The sequence below is a fragment of the Rhinopithecus roxellana genome, chromosome 12, assembly GCF_007565055.1.
Source record: "Rhinopithecus roxellana isolate Shanxi Qingling chromosome 12, ASM756505v1, whole genome shotgun sequence".
Classification (NCBI taxonomy): domain Eukaryota; kingdom Metazoa; phylum Chordata; class Mammalia; order Primates; family Cercopithecidae; genus Rhinopithecus; species Rhinopithecus roxellana.
The window spans coordinates 86,144,819-86,164,675 of NC_044560.1; the positions used below are offsets into that span (position 1 = coordinate 86,144,819).

General features: G+C 42.6%; 1 protein-coding gene across 7 annotated transcripts; it reads right to left on the reverse strand.

The window, feature by feature from the left end:
- Positions 1–2,502: 2,502 nt before the first annotated feature.
- SFPQ (splicing factor proline and glutamine rich) lies at positions 2,503–19,765 on the reverse strand. Of its 7 annotated transcripts, none has more exons than XM_030941808.1 (13): positions 18,837–19,754; positions 17,630–17,818; positions 16,971–17,272; positions 16,776–16,871; positions 15,479–15,675; positions 15,283–15,367; positions 13,985–14,102; positions 13,296–13,344; positions 13,093–13,214; positions 7,235–10,686; positions 4,076–4,123; positions 3,084–3,168; positions 2,503–2,594 (listed from the first exon to the last, which is right to left on the reverse strand). In XM_030941808.1, the coding sequence occupies exons 1-10, from the start codon at positions 19,662–19,664 to the stop codon at positions 10,549–10,551; spliced, it is 2,124 nt and encodes a 707-aa protein (XP_030797668.1). In that variant the 5' UTR covers positions 19,665–19,754; the 3' UTR covers positions 2,503–2,594; positions 3,084–3,168; positions 4,076–4,123; positions 7,235–10,548. The 7 variants fall into 7 exon arrangements, with proteins under 7 accessions (XP_030797668.1, XP_010383455.2, XP_030797667.1 ...); XM_010385153.2 differs by having other exon boundaries at positions 2,503–2,597; XM_030941807.1 differs by having other exon boundaries at positions 2,503–2,597; positions 4,757–10,686.
- Between the last annotated feature and the right edge of the window lie 92 nt (positions 19,766–19,857).

Genomic DNA, 19,857 nt, shown 5'->3' on the forward strand with positions numbered 1-19,857 from the left:
TGTGAAAAAGGTGTTTTGCTGATAAGCAAACTACAACTGAACAAATTTATGACATAATGCAGCTAGGCAAATTGCAGAAATAATGTATTAGTTCTGGTAGTATGATCTCACATACCCCTAACCACTATAATATACTTCATATTGTTTTTGCCTTGAGATCCACAAGGCTTCAGATCCACAAGTGGGAAAACTAAGTATTAACAGAATTGAGCCGCCGGGCACAGTGGCTCACGCCTGTAATCCCAGCACTTTGGGAGGCCGAGGCAGGCGGATCACAAGGTCAGGAGATTGAGACCGGCCGGGCGCGGTGGCTCAAGCCTGTAATCCCAGCACTTTGGGAGGCCGAGACGGGTGGATCACGAGGTCAGGAGATCGAGACCATCCTGGCTAACACGGTGAAACCCCGTCTCCACTAAAAAAATACAAAAAACTAGCCGGGCGACGTGGCGGCGCCTGTAGTCCCAGCTACCCCGGAGGCTGAGACAGGAGAATGGCGTGAACCCGGGAGGCGGAGCTTGCAGTGAGCTGAGATCCGGCCATAGCACTCCAGCCTGGGTGACAGAGCGAGACTCCGTCTCAAAAAAAAAAAAAAAAAAAAAAAAAAAAAAAAAAAAAAGAAAAAAAGAGATTGAGACCATCCTGGCTAACACGGTGAAACGCCATCTCTACTAAAAATACAATCAATTAGCTGGGCGTGGTGGCAGGCACCTGTAGTCCCATCTACTCGAGAGGCTGAGGCAGAATGGCGTGAACCCAGGAGGCAGAGCTTGCGGAGAGCCCACATTGCACCACTGCACTCCAGCCTAGGTGACAGAGCCACTTGGTCTCAAAACAAAACAAAACAAAACAAAAAAACAACACACACACACACACCAGAATTAAGCCCAATGACTCCAAGATTCTTGATTTGGGTGCAAGCTGACCTGATTATTTAAAAAATACAAAGCATGAAAAAAATTGACCAGATCTTGGTCTCATTCCTGGGAGTAACTGTACACAGCTCCGCAAGACAAATTTCATGGGATGAGTGGATGATGTACCTTAACTCTTCCTTGGTGGCTATTTCCAATCTCAAGCAAACCTGAATTTTTTTGCTCAACTGAAGCAAAATGATTGTCTGAAATTCTGCAATACTAGTAATGAGGCCCCAAATTAAAGTCCACAGGTAAACACAGCAATACAAATACCTTTAAGCATGAGCCTCAGATCTCGTTCTGGTCCTCAACAAATGCTTTAGTGAGCACTTGCTTTGGCAGAACATACTGTAAAACTGCAATGTTTTGTGTGAGGCTGAGCGCAGTGGTTCACACCTGTCTGTAATCCCAGCACTTTTGGGAGACAAGTTGGGCAGATCCCCTGAGGTCAGGAGTTTGAAACTAGCCTAGCCAACATGGTGAAACCTCATCTCTACTAAAAATACAAAAATTAGCTGGGTGTGGTGCACACCTGTAATCCCAGCTACTCAGAAGGCTGAAGTAGAATTGCTTGAACGCAGGAGGTAGAGGTTGCACTGAACCATTTGAGATGGTGCCACCATACTCGTCTGGGCAAGAGTGAGACTCCGTCTCCAAAAAAAAAAAAAAAAAACAAGTAAATAAAAATTAGTGTACGAGACTAACAGCTTGGCAAGTTTTAATATAAGGTCTCCAAGAGTGAAGGGGACAGATAATTTGTCTACAATTTTTACTAAGCAGCTTTTATAGTCAATTCCAGATTTTTCCTTACATTTAGATATTCTCAAAAATTACCCAGATCAGACTCCATTATCAAATTTTGACTTCGAGAAATTGACAGCCCTTCATTATTACTCAGGTCAACCAAACCACAGTAGAGTCCTCCCTTGTCTGCGAGGAGATACATTCCAAGACCCCCCTACAGGGGATACCCAAAACCACAAATTATACCAAAGCCTGGCCTAGCCTACATGGCCTTTTTTTTCTTGGATGGCAAATAGCATATACAGCATGAATATGCTGTATCCAACATTCCCAGTATCCCATCCAAGGTGGGAAGGACAGGATGCCTCTCAGAAAAGCACACAATTTAAAAATTAGTAACTCTGAGATTGTGGTTAACCATGGTTGCAGATAAGGGGATACGACTACATTGTTGAGACTATGCTTGTTTGTGAAGCAATGTGTGACTATCTCATAACCATCATCTGATAGTTTGCACATACAGAAGTTGGAAATACAAAATGCTATGTCTGAAATCCAATCAAGGAGAAGTATGTAGGTAGTAATTGCTAAATTATAACATGCTAATTTTAGAAATAAAAATTACAGAGTGAAGGCAAATATCTAAAAATGACCATAAAAACTGATCAGTAATTGAGACTGAGAGCAGCACTGCCAAGTCACAATAGGATCCTGAATTATACTTAATCTGGTTCTGTGTCTGTAATACAGACTTTTTAAAAAAAATGTCACTTTGAATATGTTGAAGTCAGGAAAATTATAGAAAATAAATGAGTACTAAAAAAACAAAAACAAAACCATAGGATAATTAGGATAATGTCTTTATTAATGAGAATGAAACGTTCATTCCTCCTTCCACTCCTTCTTGTTGGTTTTCTGGACACAGCTCACCTGATCCTGCTAATTAAAGGGTATGATTACTCCAAGGATACAAGAATCAGAGTTACCAAATTCTCAAACATAACATTATATAACTGTCAAGTGAACTAATACCAAAGAAATCTTATTAATTGGCCAGGCGCGGTGGCTCATGCCTGTAATCCCAGCACTTTGGGAGGCCCAAGGAGGGCGGATCATGAGGTCAGGAGATCGAGAGACCATCCTGGCTAACACAGTGAAACCCCATCTCTACTAAAAATTAGCTGGGCGTGGTGGTGGGCGCCTGTAGTCCCAGCCACTCGGGAAGCCGAGGCAGGAGAATCGCTTGAACCCAGAAGGTGGAGGTTGCAGTGAGCCGAGATCGCACCACTGCACTCCAGCCTGGGCAACAAGAGCGAAACTCCGTTTCCAAAAAAAAAAAGGTTCCCACATTAGTAGTATTTTTGTTCCACCCAAGCGCCTTTCTTTCTGAAGACAGTTTAACAGTCTAAGAATCATTCAACTTACCTAGAAACGTTGTCAATCTAACTGCTTGTGGCTTCCCTCCTTGATTGGCTCACGCTGTGTGATGTCTTGAGAAGTATCTATCCACCTATAACAAAAAATGTAACTTGCTCACTGCAGCCTCAACCTCCCAGGATCAAGCAATCCTCCCACCTCAGCCTCCAAGGGAGCTGGGACCACAGGCACACACCATCACACCTGGCTATTTTTTTTTTTTTCTGTAGAGACACGGTCTCACTATTTTGCCCAGGCTGGGCTCAAGCAATCCTCCTGCTTCTGCCTCCCAAAGTGCTAGGAATATAGGTGTAAAGCCATCATGCCTGACCTTCTCCTACATTTTCTTTACATCTTTAGAGTGTAAGTAAAAAAAGAATCACGGGAATTTTAGATGGAGTCTAAATTGAATTGAGTATCAAGAATATGGCCTTTCCCCTTAAGTCAAGCTTTCTTTTCTGTTCTATGTTATATAACCATCCACCTTTTTTGAATTATATTGTTTGACATTTGTATAATGCCTCTCACTTGCTTTCTCACATACATCCCTATACAAACAAAAACACAGAGATATTACCTTAGAAAAGGTAAACATCTCGCCGGGCGCAGTGGCTCAAGCCTGTAATCCCAGCACTTTGGGAGGCCGAGACGGGCGGATCACAAGGTCAGGAGATCGAGACCATCCTGGCTAATACGGTGAAACCCCGTCTCTACTAAAGAATACAAAAAACTAGCCGGGCGACGAGGCGGGCGCCTGTAGTCCCAGCTACTTGGGAGGCAGAGGCAGGAGAATGGCGTGAACCTGGGAGGCGGAGCTTGCAGTGAGCTGAGATCCGGCCACCGCACTGCAGCCTGGGTGACAGAGCCAGACTCCGTCTCACAAAAAAAAAAAAAAAAAGGTAAACATCTCAAATACCAAAATTTCACCCCACATATCTAAATGAAATTATTTAAATCAAACTCAAAAGCCTCTAGGGGTTAAGATTTCTAAGGAAACTTACTTCATGTGAACGAGCACTCCAATATCAGCCAACATCAATCATTCTTACCTAAAGAATAATGAGAAAAAGTTAATATAAAAGACAAGGGTATAAAAATAAAGGTCTGAAAATGCTAGTCAACTTCAAAATTTAAAGAGTAAAATTCCAGAGATAAAGATTGGGGGTAAGTTACAGCATTAAAAAAAAAATAGGAAGAAACTTCATGGGGGGAAATCTAAAATTATTCTTACATAAAATAAGTAGACACCTGAATTAGAATGAAAACTGCATGTTCTTTAAAATGTAAAAGCCTAACTCTTATTTTCACCAGTCTGAGCACAAGTTTGACTGCAACCCAAAATATACTATCCCTTATGTGAAGGTATGTGACAACGTTGACCTCACCAAATGAGTTTTAACATCAGCTCTTTTTTCATATGAAAGCACATACCCTGCTCCCCATTCAAGTATGTCTTCCATTGTCAGGCGGGCTGACCACCTTCAGCAGGAGTCCTCCAAGAATGCCCAACTCCCCTTCCCACAGTACACAACGCTGCAGTTGTTGTCCTGCAATCCTTTGTATTTACCTCATTCTTTCCCGTCTAAGTCCTCACTGGGTTTTAAAGTTAGGGCCGGAAAAGCTATGCCTTACTGGGACAGCAAGGAACCAATTATTTTCTGAGGAAGAAGACATTCATTCACCTTCACTATATGCCTGGCAGGGCCACAGTGCACAAAACAAAGATCAGCCTTCATTCAAGTTCCAGGTTTTTCTTCCTCCCTGAATGATTACTGCAAAGGGTATATGAAATAAGAGTTCCCTGTTGCACATGTACCATCCATAAGGGATACTATATCGTTTTGCATTCTTCCCCCCATTCTCCACATTATCCTATCCTACGTCCAAGCCCTTTTCACTCTCAAAAAAAAATAAAAATAAAAAAAAAATAAGTCTTTTTTTCAGCACTGGTGTTGAAAAGCAACGCTTTTACGGTTTAATGGTTTACCAGCAACTGTTGAGATTTCCAGTTGAGTCTTAAAAATTGCCAATCATTATCTAGCAGCAATGACAGATGATTAGGAGCAGTCAAATCCTCTGAATTATTTCCCTAATAGGCAGCCATTTGAGAACTGCACTAGCTGACATCACTAAAACATTATCAGCTAAAGCCAAAACCAAATAAAGGCCCAGACCAACATCCTGGCTAAAACCTGTCCAAAATCATTAAGGGAAAGGCAGTAAATGCAGGACTGTGGATCATGTCACTGCAGCTGACAATGATTAACAATAGGAGACATGCAACCCCCATTAAGGTTAAAAGTCCAAAACTAGTCACACGCATCTCTTTATTGGGGAAAAGTGAGACTATTATGCATTCTTGGTAGGTCTGCAACCTTGCATGAAGAGCACCCATTGCATTTCTTTCATCTTTCAGAAAGCACCGGTATCTGTTCCAAGGGCCTAACAGTACGAAAATACATTCTGGCATCACACCTCTGAACCCAAGACTGCTCTCATTAAAAATAATTTTGGTTTGTAACAAGATTATGAAATACAATGCAAGCACCTCGGTATAGCATTATTACTGAAACCCACTTAATTCCCAGCTTTTTGACTGAGTTTTTGTAAAAAACCCACTGCACTAAGATTCACAATTCATTGCTAGATACAAATTAAAGCTAGTAAGAACACACTAACGTCACAAGTTTCTCATTCTAAAGTGCAAAAGCCTAATCATCTTAAAGTGAACAGGATAAGGCAAAATTAACCCCCCACCCCAATGAAGTTCCTGAAGTCCATATATTATACCAAGTACATTCTCTAAAAATTGTTACTGACTGGTAAGAAATAGGCCTGAGTTTTTATTTCTAACACCCAATCACTAAACCACGGCAGCAAGCAATGGCCACCGATTTAATGGATTACGACACAAGAAACCCCAATCAGGGTTCTACGTAATTTAGTGATACTCATGTCACTAATATTGAGCATTATACTTGATCTGCATTATATTATTGATATGCAGAAGCTAAACTAGTCATCATTTGCTCTTTCATCTATCAGTAGAGTCCAAAGTTGTTTGCTTGAATGGACTACATGTTTGTACAAGTCTGTCCCCACCTTGTGAATTGCTTGCCAACGAGTAAGCTCTTTTTCTTGATACACAGAAGAAAATTATCATAGTCATGAAGGTTTCATCAGCATTTATGCAAAGTAAACCGCTTTCCAGTTACAGAGTAGAAACATTATACATGAAAGCTGTCTCTCATGCATGCTAGCTAAAAACCAGTTCAGAGACCAAAAAGTTGAAGTGAGGTCTGGAACAACAGTTGATGCAAAGTCCTAAGCAACAGAAGAAGTGCTTTTGAAGACTTAGGTTTTCTTGTAAACATTTTGGACTGTAACATCACATCCCTAAAGCTAAGGGAAGCAAATTCAAAAAGCTACTCTGAACATATGCAGTCATCCTACAGAAACGACGATGTCTTATGATTGGGAATGATTCCCAAAATGTATTCGACTGTAGTCAAGTCAATGTTCCACACCACCTTCCCCCAGTTTAGAGTATAGACATATTTAGACAAGTCCCATAACTTGAACTATTCACATTAGATTCCCATCTAAGCCCAAGTTAGTAACAATGGTGTTTTCATGAAGCCCATGTTTCTAAAAATTTTAAATCGCATTACAAAAAAACCTGTACTTTCAGTTCATCTCAACTCGAATTACAAAGATTGCATACTGAAATTACTGATATTGCCGATCTACGGGCAGGTCAGTTTGCTACAATAAAGACTAATTATCACATGCTACACGGCCCATGTCAAGGTGCTAAAAGCACCCTAGTCCCCAAGTAGAGTTTAGTTCCCTCTCCCCCACACCACTGATGTGTTCCATGTTATCTTCAGTTACAATGCAACTAAAGGAAACCACACAACTGAGTCAGATATACCAAAGAATCAAGTTTGCACTTTTTATCTGAGAACTGCAACAGCACTGAATTCTGCCTAACAAATTACAGCTCTAACCCCACACCCACACAGTTTTGATGTAAGCTAGCTTTACCATACAAGTGTTAGGTGCTGCACTGTAATTTGTCAGAAGTGTGATGCCAGAATGCCCACGGAATAAAAGTACATAGCAAGTCACCAAGTTAGATTATATTGCTTGTTACCTACCTGTATGCAGTCGGCAATGAGAATCTTGGAGCAAGCAGGAATACTACATCCGGGTCCTAATGTCCATTGCCATTTGCGGTACTACGTTCCTCACAGTTACGCACTGCAGAAATGCTGGCTAAATGCAGTTATGTAGCAGGCCACTACTTTAATAGTGCATAATTGCAGTCCAAGAACACCAGAAGACATTCTGCCACAACTTAGTGGCTTGCCCAAGAAAAGCCAAGTATCTAAATTTTAATCTGCCATAATATGCCACTTAAAAATTGCACAGGCGTAACATTACAATTTCCCCATTTTTTAACTGTTTATATTAGTCGTACAATACATCTATAAAGAGTGGTGGGGTTTGTAGTACTTCTTAAGAGTTTAATAAATGTTCTAAGCAAAGAGGATTATGGTTTCACTAACATGAGCCAATGGGCTATGCTTATAAAATACCTACTAAATACACTGGGGTCTTAAAAGTATGTACTTTGTAAAGATTGGGAGAAGTAGTATAAAACACAACCAGTGTTCCTCTTAAAATTATGAGACAGTGGAGAAGAGGAAATGGGGACAAGTGGATTCTTTAAATGAGAAAAATGGCTAAAATACTTCAAAACTGCTACCTCCCCTTTCCCACCCCAAGTTTCAGATAAACTACTTATTAAGATTATTTAAATTCACATTAGGCTAAAAACTATCATATATACATTGAAGACTTATTGAAAGTCTATTTGAGTAAGCTTACAACCCTGGGTACATTGCTGTTTCAGTGATTAAAGTCAAATGTCATTTGAAACTAAGCAACATTATTTGCTAAACAACGTTTAGCAACTCTACAGTCCACAGTAAGGGTATCAAAAGCCACAACTTTCAGGAGATTATCCATTAGCATCCTTCACCACTCTTCAAAGGTACAGTACTACCAAAAGCTTATTTTAGGGGGTCTGTGCCAGCATCCCTTATAAAGAAAGGCATGTAATCTGAAAAATAAACTGAAACATTAATTTTATAGGCAGATTTTCCCATTTCCCAACCAGCCCCCCACCCACACATTCAAAAAGTTCACCCTCTGTGGGTGTCCCATGAACACCCCTTATTTCCTTGTCTTTAGTAGAGTCCCTAACTATATTATTCAACCAAACTGTAATGGATTCCTTTCTAATCAAGACCCTTGTTTCCATACAGAAAATCTCTTACGTATCACCAATTAATGATCTGTTTTGGGACAAAACTTTCTCATTGATATAACCATGGTAAAACTACTCATATTTCCAAGTGTGCTGGTGAATGAAATAATGAGCATTATTTTCTAATGAGATTCTCCCTTAGCACACCATGTACCTGTCAGTCATACAACCAGAATTTAGTGAGATGCTTTTATACACTAGTGTTTACTTTCAGCATTATCCTGTTTCCTATGCAGAAAGTGCTCGGATTGTTCCAACAATAGGTCTTCTTTTGTACACAGACACAATACTAAACTTCAGCATGTTAATAAAGGTTTGACTTAGAATTTTTCTTTTGCCAATTAGCACCAAGAACAGAGGTGAAAAGGAGGAAGACACACTCCATAGTAAGAGTTCTATAATGTACAGATTTGAATGGAACATAACTAAGAACAAAGCCAAACCATTCATTTACCTACTGTTAGGAAGTTGTTCCTCTAACATATTTACACTGGGAAATCAGGCTCCCATTATACTAACAGGCAACAATAAACCATCTACTTTAATAGTCAAAGTCTCTTGTTCTAAAGGAAGGGGGTTCAATGAAGTTGACAATTAACTGACAACACCATGGAAACATTCAAAGCCTTTAAGGTGGTAGGAAGGGATATTTGTACTGTGTAGCATGAGCAACTTTCTCCAGATTTAGTGCTACATCAAAAGGAAACTAAGTAAAAACAAGTTAACAAATTTACAATAAGAATGATTATCTGCAACCCTATTTGTTAACAGTCACCACTAACTCTTAGAAGAGAACCAATAGACTTTTATAGTCCTATAGATTTTGCCCAACAGAAGTAGCACAAGGAGATGTAAAAGTTACAGAGTACAAATGTATAAATAACTAAACCTACTTCAGTTACTGAACCTTTTTTTTTGAGACAGAGAGTCTCACTCTGTTGCCCAGGCTGGAGTGCAGTGGCACGGTCTCGGCTCATTGACACCTCCACCTCCCAGGTTCAAGCAATTCTCCTGGCTCAGCCTCCCGAGTAGCTGGGATTACAGGCGCCTGCCACCACGCCCAGCTAATTTTTTGTATTTTTTAGTAGAGACAGAGGTTCACCATGTTGGCCAGGCTGGTCTTGAACTCCTGACCTCAGATGATGCACTCGCCTCGGCCTCCCAAAGTGCTGGGATGACAGGCGTGAGCCACCGCGCCCAGCCCAGTTACTAAACCTTCTTATTTTCAAGTTTCATTTTTTAGACTACACCCCATCTTTATAAATCACTTGAATACATGAAAAGGCTTCATGTTTAACAATCTTTAATTCAAATGTGAAAGTTCAATACAAGCCATTTATTGGGCTTGAAATTTGTTGGTCTTTTAAAAACAAGAAATGGGGAAATGCAACAAAATGATCTTTCCACTTTTCAAAAGCTTTCAAGTAAAGGATAGATCATAGGGCCATAAAAGATCCATTTAATCAAACACACTTTCACCTACCAATTGTCTTACACCCATTCCACAATCTTAATACATATTCCTGAATGAAGATTTACAGTTCAGCTTTGCTTACATAACCATTTAAAAAATACTTAGCACCAGCGTGCTTCCTATATGCCAAACAAATCATGAAACTACTTCAATATGCATTTCTTCTTTTTAAAACAAAGGGGGCAGTTATTTGTAGAAAGCAATACTTAGCCTCCAGATAAATTTCCCAGAAATGGCATACGCCATTCAAAGGCCTAGACACTCTCATGCTTTCAATGTGGAATACCTAGCCTAATGTGCATAGAAGCATGAATGGCAAAGTTGAAGATCAATATTATAACTATTTTTCTATTTATTTGAAGCACAGTAAAAAAAAAAAATTGGTACACTTTGGAAATTCAGTGGCACAAGGTACACTGCCATAACTTGAGGGACATTATACAGTAAAAAAGGAAAAAAAAAAAAAAAAAAGGAAAAAAAATTCTCCTGTTCCAAACACTGCATTACATCATTTTACCTGCCCAAACAGACCATTTACAAATATTAGGTCAATAAACTGCTAACATCCATAAAAAGGTAGCTTTCTTACTAAAATGCAAGAATTTAAAAGATTGGTATCTAAACAAAAGACAAAACAAACTGGAATGAAAGCCTAAATATCACATCTAAAACCGGGGTTTTTTGTTTGGGCCTTCGTACTCTTCTCTCCCTCTACCATATCCTGCTGGAGTTCCAGGCCCCATTCCTCTAGGACCCTGTCCACCCACAGGCCCCGCACCTCCCTGCCCAAAGCGCTCAGTACGCTATTGGAACAGTAATTAACAGTTCATTATAAGTAGTTGATGTCCATGTGTGTTAAGTAAATATTTTAGAAGGTTCCGTAGTCAACGTTCGTCGATACAATCACCAATGAGTCGATCCACAGGTACCGGGAACATAGAAAGGAAAAAAGGGTAATTTGAAAATTAGTTTACGATAATACATGCCTTGTGGTATGTTCCCACTTGAGCCATTCTCATACACCTGTTTCAAAGAACAGATCTTCCCTGCAGTGCTAAAAAATTTAAGAATTAGTGCAGATGTGAAAATCCATTCCAAAATGAGTTCTAAGAAATTTCACATCAGATTAACCCAATGAAAAGCTTGCAAACTCTCACTTTCAACATCTGAACAGGAAATTTCATTTCCAAGTAAGCCTAACAAGCCCAACCAGAGATTCAATTCACTCAATGAAGTGACAAAGACCTACTCACCAGTTAGTGGCATGCGCTGCTTAAGAAACCTTGTGCTTTTCAAGATCTTAAGACACATCTGCTAAGTTGCAGAAAACTTAAAAGGTTGAAAGTTTTAATAAAATGCTACCAGACTACAAAAAGAAAAAGCATAAAAGACTAATAGATTTAGTCACTTAACCGGCACAATAACTTGATCAAAAAACTTGTGTTGCCAAATTCTCACAGGCATGCTACCTTCAGAGCCATCACTATAGACCCAGAGACAACTACGTTCTCAGCACTATCCTATATTGTTGCAAACTGAATGAACAAACCCCACCCACCTTCATCAGTCCATCTTTTCCCTTAGGTCTTTGAAAAGTGCAGACACTTTGCTGTAATTCCATGTTTTAGATACTTCCCAAACAGTGAAACACCAAGCTAAAGTAACTGCAATAAAGCAGTGAGTGACTTCATTATTCCCATCTAGTTTTAGGTAATTCTAGAGACAGAAGTTTTCAATAGAAACATATGTGCCTCAACAGCAGACCCCTCAGGTATGCAAACACAGCAGCCTACACTGTTTTTCTCATTCCATTTATAACAGACCAGTTATTATGAGTATTACTCCAAATAAAAAACTAAAATGGCAGCAGGGTTTAACTGTTCCTATACACAATTTCAACTTCTTTTAAACAAAATACTATAGAGCTACTCAAAATGACGAAACCGTAATCTTTTTTATAAGATTTTTTACAAAATCTTACAAATTACAGGGTTTTTGGCTCATTGTTCTGTATTCTACCTCTAAGAGCTAAAAAAAGAAAAATTTGGGGCTTTCATAATTATGTTAATTACAACAGCTGAGAACCCAGGCGCTATCAGCTACCTGTTACCTAGAATATAAACCTTTAATTGTGAGAACATAAGGTCAAATTAGATTTTACACATTACCTAACCATCGGTCTTTAAAAAGATTATTAAACCAAAATGTTACCCACATACTCTGAAAAATCTGCAGAAAGCCCATAGTATTACATTTTACCCAACCAGCCATTTATAATTCTAACTTTAATTCCCAAAGTCTTAGGTAGATTGTAAACAAGTGAAGCCCTATACTAAATCCTTATGTTTCTATTTATAAAATGAATCTTATGAGCTACACACTGCAGCTCCCCTACTTTGCCAAAAGCCTGTGGTGAACTCATCACATTCAATTCAGCTATAAAAATGCACTCTCTAAACCCACCAAAATTCAGTCCTAGCGATTTGTAAAGCCCTAACGCAGCCTCTCATACCAGTTCAACTGATTGTTCTAAGCATCTGACAGGCTGTATTTACAGCTGAAACATGATAGCATCAAGAAGGTTCAGATCAAATGCACACCGTTAGTATGCTTAAAAATTATTGTTGATTTTTGCTACTCTGTAGCAAAATGGAGATGTCAGTTGATTTTAGAAGGTATACCTACAGACAGGCCCAACAGGTGGGAAACGACGAGTCAAAACACTCAATTCCCTTTTCACAGGGTAGAAGCCACACCAAATATAGGTCAAAGTCCTACACATCACTAAAATATGCCTAAAGCTTCAAACTACAAGTCTGATTCCTACTTATGGCAAATACCAGCTTAAAGAATGACAGTTTGCCATTTGATTATTCTCACTTGGATGTAGAATAATCAGATACATTATCTAGCATCTAGAATTTGGATTTGCCATGCACTACAGTTCAAAAGCACCTAAATCTACTTATTGCCAAAGGTAATTCCACATATTACTAACAGCATTGACTCCTTGTTGGCAACCTGTTTAGGTTACCACACACCGAGTTCTTCTATGTTGCCAAAGTATTCCTCAATATTACGTATTTATGTATGAAATTGGTAGGGGAAACTAAGAGGTCCAGTCACCTACTTAAAAAAAAAAAACACACACACACCTAAGTTGTGAAAATGAGATTTTCCTTGGTACTACGTCCCACAGGATACATTACCATGTCACTTCCCATCATGGAACCACTCATGGTTGCTGGTGGAACGCCAGGATTAGCTTCATAACCTATGCCACCACCACCACCTAGAGGTGGAAATTTCTGGCCTCCTGATCCATAGGGATCTAGAAAACAAAAATAGTGGTTACAACTCCACCAGAACACCACTCTCTACTTATATCGTTAAATTTAAATTTCATACTTACCTCCCATGTTCATTGCTCCTCCGCCACCCATTCTCATGTCTCTTTCCCTCTGCAAGAAAAAAAATTCCTTTCAATATACCAGTACTACACCCACACCAAGCATTCTTAAGAACTGAAAAATTTTCAAGAGTTAAATAAAAAAAACACAGTAAAGTTCAAAAGTTCATCATCTGAATTATTTTTGAAATCAATATTCTGAAAACTAAGTTACACTCAATTATCCAAAGACCTATAAAACTTCCTATTCAAGGCTGGGAGAGGTGGCTCACACCTGTAATCCCAGCACTTTGGGAGGCTAATGCAGGCAGATCATCTGAGGTCAGGAGTTCGAGACCAGCCTGACCAACATGGCAAAACGCCATCTCTACTAAAAATAAAAAAATTAGCCAAGCGTGGTGGCAGGCACTTGTAATCCCAGCTACTCAGGAGGCTGAGGCAGGAGAATCACTTGAACCCAGGAAGTGGAGGTTGCAATGAGCCAAGATCAAGCCACTGCACTCTAGCCTGGGTGACAAGAGCAAAACTCTTTGTCTCCAAACACAAAAAACTTTCTATTCAATTAAATCCTCTGACCCATACAAGACAATCAAACATACTATACTCGATTAAAAAAAAAAAAAAAAAAAAACAAAAAAAACCAGAAAATCACCGTAATTTGCTATTTAAATTTGCAGCAAAGGTTGACTTACTGGATCCATGTAGCCCATTCGGCTGTAACTTTCCTCTCTTTGGCGCCTCATTTGTTCTTCCATCTCACGTTGACGAATCATCATCTCTTCCTCTCTTCTACGTCGTTCTTCCTCTTGCCTAGAAATACCCATCAAGCACATAACTGAAGTGTTATCCACATCTTTTAGAATTCAATGTGAAGAAACTTAGCAGTTGGCCTAAGAACTAGGTTAGAGCTAAAAAACACAAAGGCTTAGAGTGAGTCTAGGGGCATAGTACTAAAGACATTCTGGCAAAGAATGTAGGCTTTATTAAGGAAAATCAACACTGACATAATATTTAACCTTTGTATTTTACCTGACCTGAAAAACTAATAAGTACATCTTTTTCCTAAATGTCAGAATATAAATGTTAGTGCATAAATCAAGGTTTAAGACCAGGGTTGGTATTTCATGCCTGTAATCTCATAATCTCCGTACTTCAGGAGGCCATGAGTTTGACACCAGCCTAGACTCCATCTCCACAAAAAAGAAAAAAAAAAAAATTAGCTGGGGGGTGGTGGCCTGTGCCTGAAGTCCCAGCTGCTCAGGAGGATTGCTTGAGCTCAGGAGTTTGAGACTACAGTGAGCTATGATCATGCCACTGCACTTCAGCCTGGGCCCACCTCAAAAAAGGAAGAAAAAAATGACCAAGTATGGTGGCTCATGCCTGTAATCCTAGCACTTTGGGAGGCAGAGGCAGGCAAATCACTTGAGGTCAGGAGTTCAAGGCCAGCCTGCCCAATGTGGCGAAACCCCGTATCTACTAAAAATACAAAAAGAATTAGCCAGGTGTCGTGACACATGCCTGCAATCCCCAGCTACTCGGGAGGCTGAGGCAAGAAAATCACTTGAACCCAGGAAGCAGAGGTTGTGGTGAGCTGAGATTGCACCACTGCACTCCAACCTGGGCAACAGAGTGATACAGGTTTGTTGTTGTTTTGTTTTTGAGACAGTCTCGCTCTGTCGCCCAGGCTGGAGCGCAGTGGCACGATCTCAGCTCACTGCAAGCTCCGTCTCCCGGCTTCACGCCATTCTCCTGCCTCAGCCTCCCGACTACAGGCACGGGTGACCACGCCCAGCTAATTTTTTGTATTTTCAGTAGAAATCGGGTTTCACCATGTTAGCCAAGATGGTCTCCATCTCCTGACCTCGTGATCCGCTCGTCTCGGCCTCCCAAAGTGCTGGGATTACAGGCGTGAGCCACTGTGCCCAACCAGAGTGATACACTTCTAAGGAAATTAAAAAAAATGAAGTTTAAACCTTAAACACAATTTTACCTCAACTGCATTTCTTTACGTTTCTGCATTTCTTGATTATGAAGTTCTTCCATGCGTCTTAATTCTTCCTGTCGTCTCATCAGATCTGAACATTGGAAAATATTTTGGATTCTCATTAACAAGGTTCTAACAGGGTGAAAAAACAATTGACCTTAGCAGTGATGTAGCAGTAATGTTCATGCGGAGATCTTTTTACCTTGGCGCAAAAGATTTGCCTGATGTTCATGATAAGCATCTTCCATTTCACTTTCCAATTTATCTTTTGCATCCTTCATGTTTTTTTCAACTTGTTCCCTTTGCTGTTTTTCCATTTCATCCAAAGACTTCCATCGCTGAGAATATTCGTACTCAAATGTGCCATGCTGGGCAAAACGAGGAGGGGTTTCTCTCTCCCTAACAATACACAAAATTTAAACATGAACCAATTTGTGAATGCATACCAGAAAATACTTGCCCTCATACTGGTCTTTTTCCTGTTCTATTTCTTGTAAAGGGTACAAAAAGCAAAAATTATCCTGATTCATCTAAAAATATCTTCACAGCAAAAATACTCAGAATACTCAGCAAAAGAGCATACAGGCACTGGAGATAAATCCTACCTTCCTCATTTTCTAATTCTGTTTTCCTCTAGCCAAATTCCTTACTGAGGCTTATTTGTTCCACCCATAAAAATGTACTCCACGCCAGGCGGGGTGGCTCGCCCCTGTAATTCCTGCACTTTGGGAGGCCAAGGCAGGTGGATCACCTGAGGTCATGAGTTCAAGACCCATTGGGCCAACATGATGAAACCCCATCTCCACTAAAAATACAAAAAATTAGCCGGGCAGTGGCAGGCACCTGTAATCCCAGCTATTCTGGAGGCCTGAGGCAAGAGAATCACTTGAACCCAGGAGGCAGAGGTTGCAGTGAGCTGAGATCAAGTTACTGCACTTCAGCCTGGGTAACAACAGTGAAACTCCAGCTTGGGGTGGGGAAGTACTTTGGCCAGGCACAGCGCCTCATGCCTGTATCCCAGTACTTTGAGAGGCTGAGGTGGGCGACTCACTTGAGGTCAGCAGTTCGAAACCAGCCTAGCAACATGGTGAAAGCCCATCTCTACTAAAAATAGAAAATGAGCCGGGACTGGTGGCACATGCCTGTAATCCCAACTACTTGGGAGGCTGAGGCAGGAGAATCGTTTGAACCCGGGAGGCAGAGGTTGCAATGAGGTGAGATCATGCCACTGCACTCTGGCCTGGGCAACAGAGACTCTCAGTCACACACGACTTTATGCCATCATTGTAGAGACAAAACAGGATTGCATGTGAACGTACCCACCTCAGAAACAAACAGCCATCTGAGTAACAGCTTCAAATCTTTCTCAGCCTGAGATTTTTCACTAAGAAACATATCTACATCAAATAATTTTGCATATTTTAAGCAAAATTGGAAAATTACTAACACAAATTTCTCCTTTACACTTAAAAACTGCCAAAAAGTTTCATCAATCTTACTTTTGATACATTGGATTCTTCTGGGCAAGTTTTTCAGGAAGACCATCTTCATCATCTAGTTGTTCAAGTGGTTCCACGATGACTGGACGAGGAGTCCTAACAACAAAAATGGTTCCATCTTAGCTTTGTTTCAGTTTTATTGCCACCATCTCATGTAAGTCATTAGAAATTATTACAATAAACAAGACAACTTACGTTGTCAGCAAGAAAACACCTTCACTGCATCGTTCAAATGCCTTTCTTGCTGCTGGCTTAGAAGCAAATTCAACAATGCCTTTCCCTGTAGATCTTCCACGATCATCCACTATTACAACAGCCCTTTCAATAGGACCAAACTGGCTAAAGGCTTCTTCCAACAGTTCATTGGAAACGTAAGGTGAAAGATTACGAACAGAAAGGGCAGCAGCATGTGTGGCAAAGCGAACTCGAAGCTGTCTACCTCTCATGGGTGTATCATCAAGTTCCGCTTTGGCTATTTCAGCCAAAGCTCTAGATTCCTGTAAGTATCAGAGACACTCATGTTAACAACCTCAAAATTGGTTGATCTCTACTCTTAAATTGTCATAAGCCTACTTCCTACTCCTTTCCTTCTTCCAGCTCAGTGCAAGCATTATCTTTAGGCAGCACCCGCTAACATCACTTAGTTTACCCACCCTATCCCTCTTTTCTCTTGGGTAGCAACAATTATGCATTATATCGCAGGCGTATTTTTCCTGTAAGAATGGTGAAAATCTAAAAGACCAATTTACTCTCCCCAGTTTAAAAACCAAGCCTTCACCGTTTGTAACGACGACAAAAAAAAAAAAAAAACCCACCCCTTCTAATTCTACGTAAAATCAAACAATTACACTCACAAGCTTAATAAATCCGAATCCTTTGCCTTTGTTGATAAATACTTCTCCTGGTTCTCCATATTTAGCAAATAGTCTTTTGAATTCATCCTCCGTGATATCAGCAGGTAGATTCCCAACAAACAACCGACATCGCTGTGTGTAAGTTTTCTCTCCAGGCCTTCTCAAGAGAGACAAGTTGGCTTTAAACCCCTAATGAAAAAAGAAAGAAGTTTTCAAACACCAGAGACCTCTGCAAGTGAAAATCCCCAAGATAGTATTTTCTTATCTGAAACTTATCAGTTGCTTTTCTGTGACGTTTGGTCACAATCAAGGTTTTACTATGTGAGATGTCTTTTTTTTTTTTTTTTTTTGAGAAGGAGTCTCGCTCTGTCACCCAGGCTGGAGTGCAGTGGCCAGATCTCAGCTCACTGCAAACTCCGCCTCCCGGGTTTACGCCATTCTCCTGCCTCAGCCTCCCGAGTAGCTGGGACTACAGGCGCCCGCCACCTCGCCTGGCTAGTTTTCTGTATTTTTTTTTTTAGTAGAGACGGGGTTTCACCGTGTTAGCCAGGATGGTCTCGATCTCCTGACCTTGTGATCCGCCCGCCTCGGCCTCCCAAAGTGCTGGGATTACAGGCTTGAGCCACCGCGCCCGGCCGGCTACTATGTGAGATTTCTAACACGAGCAACTATCTTAACATCGAAAAAGGAGCCCCGTCATCCAGAATGCTCGAGAACAGACACTTCCCCAAAGAGCAGACGTCCATCAGCAACTCTGTCAGCCACATATGTTGAGAGTCCCCAACAAAATCTAAATCGTATTATGAAAATTAAAATAAAAAAACAGCATTAAGTCCAAATGCCACTGTCACCTACACGATATGCGCCTGCGCTTTTACGGAACTTCCCGATTCTCTCCAAAACTATGCCGCACGCTCTGCACTACGCCGGTTCCAGGGACAAGCTACCTTCCGCCGGGCAGACCACAGCGGCACTTCCTCCCGAAAGGAGACCTCCCCTAGCCTTCCGCCCGCCCAGAGAGCAAGGCGCGGCGGCGGCCAATCCCCGGCCGACTGACGAGCCCGCGACACCGCCCCGCCCCCACGGCGGCGCGCGCAGGCGCCCCTTCCGGCGGCCGACAAAATGGAAGCCCAGCGCGGGGGCGGGGGCGAGGAGGGGGCCGCCGCCATCTTAGGGGAGCCGACGCGTCGCTCCCATAGACACTCACCTCCGAGTCCGAGATCTTCTCCTCGCTGCGGCCGCCGGGCCCCCCGGGCGGGGGCCCCTGGTGGTGCTGCTGGTGGTAGGGCGGGTGGTGCTGGCGGCCCCCGCGTGGCTCCCCGCCGCCTCGATGCGGCGGCTTGGGGTGGCCGCCAGGGGTGCTTAGGCCCGGGCCGCCACCTGGCTTCGGCCCGCCAGGCATTTTGCCGCCTTTGGGACCGCCCGGACCTGGGCCCTGCTTAGGCCCTGGACCCGGGCCCGGGCCTACCGCGGGCGGCGGCGGCGGGCCTCCGGCCTGAGGAGGTGTGGTAGGGACCCCGCTGCTTGGCGGGGTGGGTGGCGGCGCCCCAGGAGGGGCCGAGGTGACTGCTGGCGGCGGGGTCGGCGTCGGGCCTGGCCCGGACCCTGGCGGGGCCCCCGATGTCGGCGGAGTGGCGGGCGGGGCCGAACTGGAGGCTGGCGGCGCGCTGCCTACTCCGGGAGCGGGGCCGGGTCCCTGAGCAACGACGGGCTTGGAAGAGTCCTGCGGCGGTGGCGGCGGCTGCTGCTGCTGATGCGGCTGTGGATGCGGCGGCGGCTGATGCGGTGGCGGCTGCTGTGGCGGTGGTTGCTGCGGTGGTGGCTGTTGCTGCTGTTGGTGTGGAGGCGGTGGCGGGATCGGAGGCTTAGGGCCGCTCTGGCCCGGGCCAGGACCCATGGGGCCGCGATTCTGATTGAGGCCCATGCCCGGCGGCGGAGAACGGAAGTCGTGGAGGCCGCCGCGGCCGCCGCCTCCTCCGCGCCTGTGGAAGCCGCCACCGCCACCGCCACGACTCCGGAACCGATCCCGAGACATGTCTGTGGTCAAGGGGCGGTCGAGGCAGAAGCGAAGAAGACGCTCAGGAAACGTGGAGGCCACCTTGCTTCTCACAAAATGGCGGATGACACAGGCGGCGCGCCGCCTTTGTCCTCTTCTTATATAGGCCAGCGGGCACGGCCCCGCCTACTCCTCGACCGACAGCTCCAATAGCCAATTGCAATTACTATAC

What these genes read in the sequence shown, in the direction of transcription:
- SFPQ (XM_030941804.1), bottom strand. Translation starts at nt 19,664, where the DNA reads ATGTCTCGGGATCGGTTCCGGAGTCGTGGCGGTGGCGGTGGCGGCTTC. An exon ending in GATTCGGATTTATTAAGCTT is followed by an intron (nt 17,273 to 17,629) that starts GTGAGTGTAATT and finishes TGATACTTACAG; the next exon opens with GAATCTAGAGCTTTGGCTGA. An exon ending in CCATGATGGGAAGTGACATG is followed by an intron (nt 10,687 to 13,092) that starts GTAATGTATCCT and finishes CTGTTCCAATAG; the next exon opens with CGTACTGAGCGCTTTGGGCA.